The sequence below is a fragment of the Papaver somniferum genome, chromosome 7, assembly GCF_003573695.1.
Source record: "Papaver somniferum cultivar HN1 chromosome 7, ASM357369v1, whole genome shotgun sequence".
Classification (NCBI taxonomy): domain Eukaryota; kingdom Viridiplantae; phylum Streptophyta; class Magnoliopsida; order Ranunculales; family Papaveraceae; genus Papaver; species Papaver somniferum.
The window spans coordinates 224,849,791-224,862,278 of record NC_039364.1 but is presented as its reverse complement, the minus strand read 5'-3'; the positions used below and the strand labels follow the sequence as shown (position 1 = coordinate 224,862,278).

At 35.9% G+C, this 12,488-nt stretch overlaps 2 protein-coding genes and 1 long non-coding RNA gene across 3 annotated transcripts; all 3 read left to right on the top strand.

Annotated features, from left to right (window-relative positions):
* Positions 1 to 1,140: 1,140 nt before the first annotated feature.
* On the top strand, positions 1,141 to 2,395 carry LOC113293421 (probable 2-oxoglutarate-dependent dioxygenase AOP1). Its single transcript, XM_026542063.1, has 2 exons — positions 1,141 to 1,568; positions 1,691 to 2,395. The coding sequence occupies exons 1-2, from the start codon at positions 1,192 to 1,194 to the stop codon at positions 2,259 to 2,261; spliced, it is 948 nt and encodes a 315-aa protein (XP_026397848.1). The 5' UTR covers positions 1,141 to 1,191; the 3' UTR covers positions 2,262 to 2,395.
* A 225-nt stretch (positions 2,396 to 2,620) lies between these two features.
* Positions 2,621 to 7,497, top strand: LOC113293420. The gene is made up of 7 exons (XM_026542062.1): positions 2,621 to 2,878; positions 3,111 to 3,179; positions 3,784 to 4,301; positions 4,406 to 5,146; positions 5,267 to 5,436; positions 6,071 to 6,773; positions 7,024 to 7,497. Exons 6-7 carry the CDS (start codon positions 6,443 to 6,445, stop codon positions 7,443 to 7,445), a joined length of 753 nt encoding a protein of 250 aa, XP_026397847.1. The 5' UTR covers positions 2,621 to 2,878; positions 3,111 to 3,179; positions 3,784 to 4,301; positions 4,406 to 5,146; positions 5,267 to 5,436; positions 6,071 to 6,442; the 3' UTR covers positions 7,446 to 7,497.
* A 109-nt stretch (positions 7,498 to 7,606) lies between these two features.
* Positions 7,607 to 11,951, top strand: LOC113293854. Its single transcript, XR_003332617.1, has 2 exons — positions 7,607 to 7,654; positions 11,375 to 11,951. It is a non-coding gene; the product is annotated as an uncharacterized LOC113293854 (long non-coding RNA).
* Positions 11,952 to 12,488: the final 537 nt, after the last annotated feature.

Sequence of the window (12,488 nt, the reverse complement as noted above, 5' to 3'; positions counted from 1 at the left end):
TCCGAGTTGTGTTTGTTCGATGACACACTGCTGATCTTACTTTCCTTTGGATTCAATCTGCAGATCTGATACACGTACCATCACACCCCTAACTTGGCCTCGCCAACTTCTTGGAGTGCAATCCAGCAACACAGTGCTTCACGAATACTACTGACGCACGTATACTCATCCTAGCTCATACACTTGCAAACGTACACAGAATTCTTCAGGTTGCACGATGGAAGAAGACTTGTTTTTATCTCCATCTCTTCACGAATAAGAGAGTTTTGTCAATTTCCACATTTGTCATACTTTAGTTCACAGAGTACCACACACGTATTAGTAGTACACACGAACACAAAGAACTAATACAATAAACTCAGCAACAAGCCAATCTCATTAAGGGACGATATCCAAAACTGTCCATAAAAGGACTAGAATACGCTCAAGTAAACTCCTTGTTTGCCTAAGTCTCTGATGTCCTTTCTCTCTTGCTGTTTACCAAGCCTTTGGCCTATTATATATATTCCCATATGGAATTTCTTTTCTTTTGTTGAGGGAATCGTCATTATGTCAATGCGGGCGGGTGTTATTTTCTTTTTTGTCTCAAGGTTTTATGAATTAAGAACTCTCACTCAGTTGCTACAGATTTCATGCCCTGCAAGATACTTCCAGAAACCCTAACCACGGAGAGAGAAAGATGTATCCGTGGTTGGTGTCTCCTGATTAAAAGATATATTTGCAGTAATTGTAGTTAGAAGACCATAGACCGTGGACTTGGCAAATGAAGGAAAGGTTGCATTGAACAACTAACGGAATAAGAGTGCCTCTGTTTAGTGTGAATTAGGAATTTAGGATTGCATGCAAACACCATATCTACACGCTTTATATATAAAATTATTGTCAGCAGTTGAAGAAGATCAATTTTCTTTCACATGGAAAGACTAAAGACTTTCAAGCCAACATACACACAAGATTGACCTAGACAAATATCATGCCTTGAAAACTATGCTAATTACAACTTACATTGTAACCGCAGCAATAGAAGACTTTCAACCACATTATCTTTGATATAAAGTAGCAAGTAGCTGTTTAAAACTCTTTATTCGTCTCTATATATATGCATGATTAATCGCATAGTTTCTTACAAAGCCATAACAACCGAAGTAAAGAGAGAGGTTATACATTTAACAAAAATAAACATCTATAGAAATGGGTTTTGAGATTCAAATGCCATGCATTGATTTCACTAAACACCCCGAAGATCTAGTAGAGGGAAGTGAAGGTTGGAAGAATTTATGTAAACTAGTTAGAGAAGGTGGAGAAGTTTATGGTGGTTTTCAAGTGGTTTATGATAAGATTCCCGTGGAATTACACGAAAAGATGTTCCAAGGATCGAAGAGTTTGTTTGATCTACCACTGGAGACTAAACAAAAGAGCTCCGACGACTCAAAATCTCACAATGGATATGCAGGGAAGTTCAAATTCGCTCCTTTGTACGAAAGTTTAACCCTACCCAATCCACACAACCTGGAGGAGGTCCAAGCTTTCACTGACACTATGTGGCCCAAAGGAAACCAATCTTTCTGGTAATCTCGTCTTTCTCCTGTCTTATTTTAACCTCTTGGCTTTCTTTAGATTTCGTTTCATTGATTTCTGTCGATTTATCTCTCTCGTTCAAATACTTACCAACGTCTGTTTTTGTGTGTAGTGAAACTGTCAACAACACCAGCAAAATGATGACAGAACTAGAGCAAATCATTCGCAAGATGATCTTCCAGAGCTACGGAGCTGATACAAACTGTGATTCGCTTGTCAAAGACAGCTGGAACATCTTCCGCTTCACACAATACAAAGCTCCAACTGGCAAGGAAATGGAAGTTGGGTTACCTGCCCATGTTGATAAAAACCTCCTAACAATATTGTATCAAAACGAAGAAGGCCTTCAAATCGAAACTAAGGAAGGGGAATGGCTACCAGCCGTGGTGAAGGATTGCACATTCACCGTTTTTGTCGGCGAAGCATTCAAGACTTGGAGCAATGGTAAGCTACATGCAGTAGAGCACCAGGTTATGATGAAAGGACCACAGAAAGATAGATATTCTTATGGATTGTTTTCTATCCCAAATGAAAGTCCAAAGGAGCGGGATGAAGATGATCTTCCTCTTCTCTTTTGTCGTTTAGATCACCACGACTACGACCTTTTCACTTACACCAATAATACATCTGCATTATGCTGCAACTGCGGCAAGATGTGTATGCCCTCTCTCTGTTACCATTAGGACCTTTACACTATTATCCTATATTTTATCTATATTATCTATGTACTTTAGCTAGATTATATTTGCTCATCATATGCTTACCTATGTATTATGCTACAAATAAAGTAATTAAGATGGGCATGAGCTAGCGACAACACTATTGTGTCTTTCCCTCCCATTTCTTTGTTGAAATATACATCTTTATATATAAAATGGGGTGAATTAATTAAATGCCCATAGAGGCCCAACACAAATACCCTTCTCCATAATAATAATGTCCTCCCCTAAAAAACAGATATAATTAGATTACTATAATGTCCTCGGTATAATTAAAGATTGTAACGTTACGCCGCAACAAACATTCACTCCCATAGCCGTTACAACAACACGATCTCTCTCTCTCCTTCTTCATCTCTTCTCTCTCGTTCTGTAACTGTAGAAGAAGAAAAAAAATTTGAATCCAAAAATCAAAAGAGAAACCGTAAATCGAAACTGAAAATAAACCGTCATAGTATATAAATCTCAGTAAACGATTTCATTGTAATCATTTCATTTTCAACAATCAAAAAATCAGAGAAGAAAAATGATTGAAAATAGGGTTTACGGATTTTGAAGATTGAAACAACAAATTCAAAGAGGTAAAACAAAATTATCATCTTCTACTTATTGTTATTAGTGAATATTTTTGTTTCATGATGGTTTTTAAGATTTTGATTTTGATTTCTTACGGTTTTGAAATCAGATTTAGTTTGGTGAAGAAAAAAAAGTTGTTGCATGTACGATTTATGAAGAATTCCTGCTACTAATCTATTTGAATTGATTTGGTATCTCATTCATATTGTGTCTAATTGAATAATTTTGATTTTATAGTTGGAGTTGATTTTGTATCTGTTTTCATAAGAAAGAGATTATCACCAGTTGCAGTTTCAGGCGAAAGAGGTTAGAAATGATTTCTTTTGTTAATTTCTATTTTTAGCCAATATATTACTCTGCGTGTGTGTGTTCTTTCATCAATTGTTGATGTTGTTGATGGTAATGATGGACCATAGATGTGGTCAACAATAGTTGTTGATACCACCAAATTGTGTCAACAATAAAAATTGACAACAAAATGTTATTATGATTCTGTGTTGATGCTAATGATATACCATAGATGTGGTCAACAAATAGGTGTTGATACCATAAAAATGTGTCAACAATTAGTTATTGATGTTGTTCATGTTGTTGATGTTGTTGATGCTAATGATAGACCATTTGAAAACTATGGTCAACAATAAATGTTGATACCATCATAATTGATCATGTTGTTGTATGTGATCTTGTTAGTTATTGAATGCTTGAAACTAGAGATATAATGATATTTAAGTTTCAACAATAGGATTTTACAGATCAACAATATTAAAGGTTGATCTGTAACATGTCGATTGTAAAGTATTTCTTCAATACTAAACAAATCAACAATATTAAAGGTGTTGTTGATGCTAATAATATTGTTTATATGAATGAATAAGAAGTCTGACTAGCACTATTACATTTGAAATAGATGACAGGAATGAGAAGATCACCAAGAATAAATGCAAAAAGTAGAGAAGAAGATGATTCACAACATATTCAACAAAATGTCAATGTAGAAACCAAAAAGAAGAGGAAGAACAAGAAGAGACTGTTTGAAGAAAAGCAAAAAGAACAAGAGGAAGAGGAAGATGAACCGAAACAAAATTCAAGAAGATTTACCAACCAAAAAGAAAAGGGTCAACAAGAAATTATTAGCAGAAAGAAGAACAAAGCAGAAGCATGATAAACCAGAGGATTCAGAAGAAGAAGACTCAGAAAAAATTGGCAAAGCTACTGCAAAAAAGAGAAAAACAGAGAACAAAAAGAAAGCAAAGGTACAGAAGAAGTAGAAGAAGAATAAAGAAGAACAAGTACATAAAAGAAATAAAAAGAAGGTAATTGAAGAAGAAGAAGCATATTCAGATGACGAAGAAGTAGAATCAGAATCAGAAAAAGAGGAAGAAGAAAAAGTAGCCGCAGATGTTAAATCAGAGATAGAGCGAAAAGGTAAAATAAAAAACTTTGAGTTGAGTTGTATGTTGCTATATATTTCTATTTAAATTCATAATTTATCAAAAATAAAAATAAATGAATGAGTTCCATTTATGCAGGTAAGTCAAGGAAGAACAAAACAAAGTTCAAATCATGTATGATGTCGTTGGTTGAAATGGGTAAATATCTACACAACTTGTTTTAAAGAGGAGATTCAGAAAATAAGGAGACGACACCCAACAGGAAAGCATTGAAAAGAACTCCTTTCTGGGGGCTTCGTCGAACCATTCTACACACAAGACATGAGCAATATAGAAACAGATAAGTGGCTAACAAAAAAAATATTGCAATGCAACTGCTTATTGGAGCTTTAGATAAGAAAAAAAATAAGTTCAAGTTTGGAGATAACGAATCTTCTTATGAATGCTCTCTAGAAGCAAAAGATTTTTCACTGATGTTTAAGGTAAGAAGGGTTACCGAGAGTTAGGAGTTGAAGAAGTTTCCGAAACAAAAGAATGGAGCTGTAATCACTGCATGGTTAAAGACCAGGTTCAGACCATAGAAAGGTGCAGATTGGAGTGCAAAAATATCGAAGGCTGAAATTGAGCGTAAACTAAGAGATGCAGCTAGAGATGAGTCTGACCCACAACATTTTGTGAGACTCTTTGCTATTTTGGATATGCATAGTATTTTTCTTCACAGATGCTGGTGCAACGGGATTAGCAAAGAAATGGTTGCCTCATATTTTAAACATGGACGAAGTCTCGTGGCCTGATCACATAGTAGACTTTCTGCTTAAAAACATTAAAAAGCAGAAAGGAAAGCATGGAAGTGTTCCTGGCTGCACAACTCTACTGCCAGTAAGAAAAATAAGTTCATTTACATAAAGTAACAAAACATTTTACATAAATGTTTATTTATGAAGACAGCAAAATGCATACTGTAAGTCAAACTAACCAATTTTTTTTCTTTGTATGGAGTACTGGTTCTACGAACATACATGAAACTACATCAACAAGAGGTTAAATTTTGAAAATTCAACTCCAAGATTTCTGAGATGGAGCCAACACGCATTGTGCAAGGCTCTTGGAAAAGAATTTGAAGAGAATGTTAACAAGGGAATAGTATAATGACTTGGTTTAAACATCAGGTAACAAAATACGACTTTTTTATCGTGATTTATATTCCATGCATATTTCTGATTTTATTATCATGACTTGATTTGTATTTCAAGAATATTTATTATTTTACTGTGTCAACAATAGAATTTGATCTTAGTTTAGGGAGTCAACAACCAACATTTGTGTATCAACAAAAAGAAATTGATCTTAGTATAAGGAGTCAACAACAAATGTTTGTGTATCAACAATATAAATGGTAGTCAACAACCAATATTTGTGTATCAACAATAGAAATTGATCTTAGTGTAAGGAGTCAACAACAAGTGTTTGTGTATCAATAATAGAAATGATAGTCAACAACCAACATTTGTGTATCAACAATAGAAATTGATCTTAGTATAAGGAGTCAACAACAAATGTTTGTGTATCAACAATAGAAGTTGACCTTAGTTTAGGGAGTCAACAACCAATGTTTGTGTATCAACTATAGAAAAATGGAATCAACAACCAAATTTGACAGCATATCTGAAATGTACTCCACTTATATTGATGCATATTATTATACGTCGCACATCACTCGGGGGCTACGCCCCCTCGTGAAAGATATATTAATGGTTGAACGTTAAAAAAAACTTGCATAAACATATTTCACATTGTTTGCAGGTTCATGAAGACTTTTTTGATCCTGTTACACAAGAAGAACTGTATTTAATTGACCTATTAGCACCAGCAAGGAAATTGCAAGAAGAGAAGCAGAAGAATGAGGAAATGACAGAAGAACTTGTGTATCTTGAGTGTGAAAAACAGGAGATAACTTATCAGAGAAGTGGTCAAGCAAAAACATTGATGAACAACATCATCTTCCTGAAGAATATTATTGACACCAACAGGGATACAATTCACTTGAAACCTGCAGATGAAGAGAAACTTAATGATATTGCTAAACAAGTGAAAGAGTGGAGAGAAAAGGAAGAGAACAAAAAGAAAGCAAGATCAGAGAGTACTCAACAATAATTCAGAAGAGCATCCAAAGATATGTTAGATACTGACTCAACTCCAGTAGAGGATACAAATGGAGAACCATCTGGAAAGGAGACTGAAGCTGATTTGAAAGATGATTTGGATGTAGACAAAGAACCAGAATCAAGTCAACTGACGTTGTCATTGTCAGATGCAAATCCAAGCATTTTAGAAAATATGGGATTTGGTGCAGGATTAGAAGCAAAGAGAATACAAGAAGCAAATCTTCAAGTCAGCAATGTGATTGCACAGATTGCTAATTCAGGTCAACAGTTAGAAGAAGAAAATGAAGTCAATGAGGGAGAAAGGAGTACAAACAAGCAGGAAGCCAAAATGGTCGCTACATGTAATTTTTTAACTCAGTTGAAGAAATAATAATTTTAACTTCTAGTGTTAAACCGAGCAAGTGTTAGTAACGGTACTCTTTTCATAGTCTGATCATTAGTCATTTCTTTGTGCATACAAATAAATACATACATACTTTTAATTTTTTGTGGGGTAAACAATGGATGTTGATCCCATTAAAGGATCAACAACAGTTGTTGATGCCAGAAACCAATACGTCAACTATGATATGTTGGATTATTTCCCTGCAGATACTACCTCAAGCTTCAGCGCACCAAGCTTCCATGCGATCACTGCCGGAATATTTAATCCTCCTCTTCCAGAAATGGAAGATGCTCTGACACAAGAAACGGAATATACTCCTACACAACAAACGGAAGAGGGAGATTCTGGACCTGCAGACAACGACGCTGTATTGGAAGGGCTTAAAGTGATTTACAAACTAGAACAAATCGATGGGACAACTGAAGAAGAAGACACCACCCAAGATGATGATGATTCTGAAGCGACGCAGAGCGAAAGCATTCAATGTGACAATACCGGAAGAGAAGCGAGGTATAACACAAGGTCGTCAAGGAATCCACCAAACAAATTCACACCTCAAGGTAAAGTGAACAAGGGGAAGAGAGGAGCAAAGGGAAAGAAAAAGAAGAAGGGTGGAGGTGTTTGTTAGAGCATAGCTCGGTCAACCTCGCATGCGTTGCTATCTCAAGCATGTTTGTCAATGTTAGTGATCAAAACTATAAGTCTTGATTTCTAGCCTACATAGCTAAGTCTCGGACTAGGATAGAAAAGTGTAGTTTAGATCAAGGACTTCATGGCGATTCATCATACAACGACAAATATCTATACAAGGAACCGGGAAACTTCATCAACAAAAAGGTATGTGGAGACTTGAACTTATCTATCACTCAAAAGTCTATCTCTTCTATCTCCTACTTCTTATAAGACAAAAGTCGTATGCTATATAGACTAGATCATACATATTTGACATTTCGAGCTGAGCATTCATTTCTTATCTTTTATCTCGAAATCGTGTGTTGGTAAAGCATTTCGCTTTGATCAATTTTATTTTCACATAGTGACGAAAGTCATGAAAAGTTTCAATCACTTTGAGAATTGCTCTGACGTGAATCGGTCTGTGAATAACGGCTACATAGCGTCCTCTGAGAATGTCTCAATGATTGAAATGAGAGTTTAGATTACATAACCATGTATTCCTTGAACCGAAGTTTTCGAACTTTGTTGATCAAGAGAAATCGGGAGGATTGTGGAATTGGCTTGCCAAGTCCGCCAACCTAGTTCGCAGACTCAGTCCGCGAACTGTCGAAAGTTCTCGACCGAGAATTTATGCTGGGATTTTCCAAAACTCGTTTGTGTGCTAAGTCCGCGAACCCAGTCCGCGAACTGATGGAAGTTCTCTTTCCGAGAATTTCTGCTGAGTTTGGAAAACTCAACCGATTAACTTAAGTCTGCGAACTTGTTTGTGAACTTAAGAGGTTATGATCTAAAGATGTGCTCTGAACATGAAATATTAAATTACTAAGGAATGCTTTATGCAAACCATGGCTATAATGTTCATGAGCCGATTCAATCGAATCGAATCGAATCATCTTTATTTCAATTGTGTCTTGTGTAGTTACATAAGATCTCATAGCAATTGAACAACTCTTTAACTAGTTCATTTAAGTCAATTGAACTAGTTATGGTGAAGAAGAACAAGGTTAATATGAAATGCTCATATGGTTAACCTTTTGGGTTAATATGTTGAACCAACATACACGTACACGTTTGGGCATGGTTTTCACGAACCCAGTAAACGTCTACCCAAGTGTGTGTGACAAGCTAAGTTTTCGATCTAACGATTGAGAAATATTAGCTTGAATCTAAATCTGGTTTTCATCTAACGGTGAATATGGATTGTTTTGTAAAACTAAGGAAAAACCCTGATTTGAAGGATATATAAAGGAGACATCTAGCATTGTGAAAAACTAATCCCCACACGTCTGTATGCTATTATTGCGCCCGCTAGAGTCGATCTCCATTAACCTTTGATTTTCTTCTCTAAAATCAGGTTAACGACTTAAAGACTTCATTGGGATTGTGAAGCCAGACCGATACTACTTTATCGGGGTTGTGTGATCTGATCTTGCATCTTCTATCGTACGATTACAATCGAATGATTGACTTGAGATCGTGAGAGTTCTCCGATAGGCAAGATAAAGAAGTCACAAACATCTTCGTCTCACTGTTTGTGATTCCTGGACAATCCGCTTGTGTAGTCAGGAAGGATTGTAGAGAGGTGATTGATTAATCTAGGATGTTCTTCGGAAATATAAGACCGGATTACAAATTGGTTCCTGTTACCATGATTTTATACCTAAATACGGAACAAAACCTAGGGTTTATCTGTGGGAGACAGATTTATCCTCTTATAGACTTTTCTGTGTGAGACAAATCTGTTTATTATCAAGTCTGTGATTTTGGGTTACATCAACTCTTGGTTGTGGGTGAAATCAGCTAAGGGAATCAAGTGCGCAGTATCCTGCTGGGATCAGAGGCGTAGGAGTACTACTGTATCTTGGATCGGTGGGAGACTGATTGGGGTTCAACTATAGTCCAGTACGAAGTTAGTTTGCAGTAGGCTAGTGTCTGTAGCGGCTTAATACAGTGTGTATTCAATCTGGACTAGGTCCCGGGGTTTTTCTGCATTTCCGGTTTCCTCATTAACAAAATTTCTGGTGTCTGTGTTATTTCTTTTCCGCATTATATTTTATATAATTGAAATAATACAGGTTGTGCGTTCGTGATCATCAATTGGAAATCCAAACTTTGGTTGTTGATTGATATTGATTGATCCTTGGAAATTGGTCTTTGGTACCGCCCAAGTTATCTCTTTTTGATAAAGACTCGCAGATTTCTATTTGCTTGAGTAAAGATCAAATCGAGAGATTGAGATAATAACTCCTTGAGATACTTTCTATCTATATTGAGTCTGACTCTCTAGTTGATTCTCTACCAAAGTTTTTCGGAGTTAGTCCATACAGATTGCTAATCTAAATATTGGGTGGTGTTGTTAGACCCCCGCTTTTTCAATTGGTATTAGAGCAGGCAAACACGTCAAGACCTAACAAGTCTGTGTTTGTAGTGATATGACTCTATGTACAGAGGTGCTATCTCTATTAAAGTACCACCAGTCCTCGATGGCTCAAATTATCTATGGTGGAAATTCCAATCATGGAAATGTGTTGTGAATGGCTATGAGACTCCCGTTGTTATGGAAAGAGATGTTATTGTACCAGAAGATTTATGTATGTACTATACTGCCGAGTTAGTTGCTGTAAGGAAAAACTCCGACGGGTTGAAAGCCATCCTACATGTGTTTCCCCAAATCTTAGACATCATGTGATCTCATGCACTACGTCTAAAGAAGCTTGGGATACTTTAGAAAGCGTATTTGAAGGTAACCCAGTGAAAAGGAAGCTAGGATTCAAAACCTTAATTCCGAATGGGAAGACCTTTCTATGGCAGAAGAAGATTCGTTCGACGATTTTTATTACAAACTGTCTGAAATTGTTAATGCATCATGTGCGTTGGGTAGGATAATTCCTGAAAAGGAAATTGTGATGAAAATCCTTCGATCGCTGCCATCTAGATACGAATCTAAAAGACATGCCATCGTTGAAGGAAATAACCTTAATATTATTTCACGGAACACACTGGTCGGAAAAATTAGAATTTTCGATCGCGAATATATGGGAATAGACGATCATCATTTGCTTGGCAACCGTGTCACTTCTCCTGATCATAAATCTTGTCATCCAAAATTGACGAAAGAGAAAAGTGAGAATTGCTTTATTTCTACGTTGTCTTTGTTTATACGAAAACTTAAGAAGATCCTCAGACGTAGTAAAAGAAAGTCTCAAAAGGAAACTTCGTTAGTCAATATAAAGGATAAGAATACCAAGAAGAGCCTTATTAATGAAACTGGTCTTATGTGTGTTCAAGCCTCTTCGAAAAATCCTGAAACGGAGATAAGAGAGATAACTAAAGCATGGATGAATACTCTTGATTATTGTCCTGAGGAAATCTATGATTGCCCTCTCAATCTTTTTTCTGAAAATCATTCTCATGATTCCTTCGTGACATGTCCGCCTGTGTTGGATCAACAAACCTCTCCTGATTTTGTGTTGAAATCCAGGAGTTTATCGAAAAAGAGTCTACCAAATCACTCCGTTCAGTTGAGTTCACCTCAGGATTATCTTAGCACGTCAAATCAAAAACAGTCCTTCCTGGATAACCGTAGTATGCTGAAAACAAAAAGGAAGTCTACCTTTCATCAAAAGGTGTTTTCAAAAATGGTGCAGAATTTGCAAAGATATGCAATCAAGATTTCTAAAACTCTGATCACAATGGATAAGCAGAAACCTAGTGAAATGGGTGGTTTCTCTCTTTGCAAAGATTATCCCAGTCCAATCTTGGATTGGAGGCCTTATACTCAGTAATCTTGTTGAAAAATGATTCTTGTGTTCTCTTCCTCTTATACAAGAATCATAATATACAATGGGACTGTAACATATTTTTTTTGTGCTTTTTTTTCAGGTCTTGTTCGAGAACGGCTTCAGTTTTTTTTTGATAACCAACTTCTGTTATGATTTGGTAAAAAGGGTGTTTCTGGGAATTCTACATCTGTATTCCTTTTAATAGGCTCTACCTCTTCAGTACTCTCATTTCATCCTCTCTATCATGTCCACCTCTAGTCTTTCAAGTAAAGAAAGTGATGTATGGACAGTTCTATTTCCCTCAAAGAAGATTCGTTTCGATTCTTCTGACAATGAGATGTGCTATGACAAACATGTATCTTCTTCTGATAAGAACCCTTCTGTATCTCAGTTTGATAAGCTCTCTCTAACCATGAATCTCGTTTTGGAACAAGTTCGTGCTCTGAAAAATGAACTTGAAGTGTCTTCCAAAAAACTTGAGGAGAAAATGGATAGTCTTGAATCAAGGATTGACCTAATCGAAGATGAACTTGAAGAATATAGGGAATACGAGAAGAATATTCAAGGTAAGTGAATTGATTGTTCAGAGGTATAGATACCTAGGATGTATTCTTTTTGGATTAGTTGGAAGAATAACTAGTGCTTTGAATAGCGATGATTGTGACTACACATAGCTATTTTTGTTTTCATCTTCTTATGTTATTTTTTAGGCTTATTGGTATTAAATTATAAAAATATTTGGAGGATGATGTTTATTGCAGTATTTTAATGGTTTGTGATATTGCAATATTTTTATGGGATATGTATTGTTTACGTCCGTGAACTTGAAGTTCCCATATTGCAGTCAAAAGTAAAGTCGTTCATGAATCGGTATTCGTATTGATGAAAGGACGAATGGACTTTTGACATATACAAAAGTTAAGCCTATGTAATCATTAATTTGATGAAAAATAGGATAAAATATTTTGTTCAACAAGGATAAAGTATATTATGTCGCTATGATGGAAAATAGAATAGATCCTTGTATGTTATCCACGGTATTGATCTTCATTGATCCATTTTATTATGTTTTACCATGAAGGCTCCATTGTGTGTCCTATGTTGAGCACCTTACAACTAAGTCGATTTACCTTGGGTTTGTTGGTTGTTCCATAAGATGCTATATGTCGAGCATTAAGAACTAAATTAATCAACCTGTTTGGTTATTTAGTTTG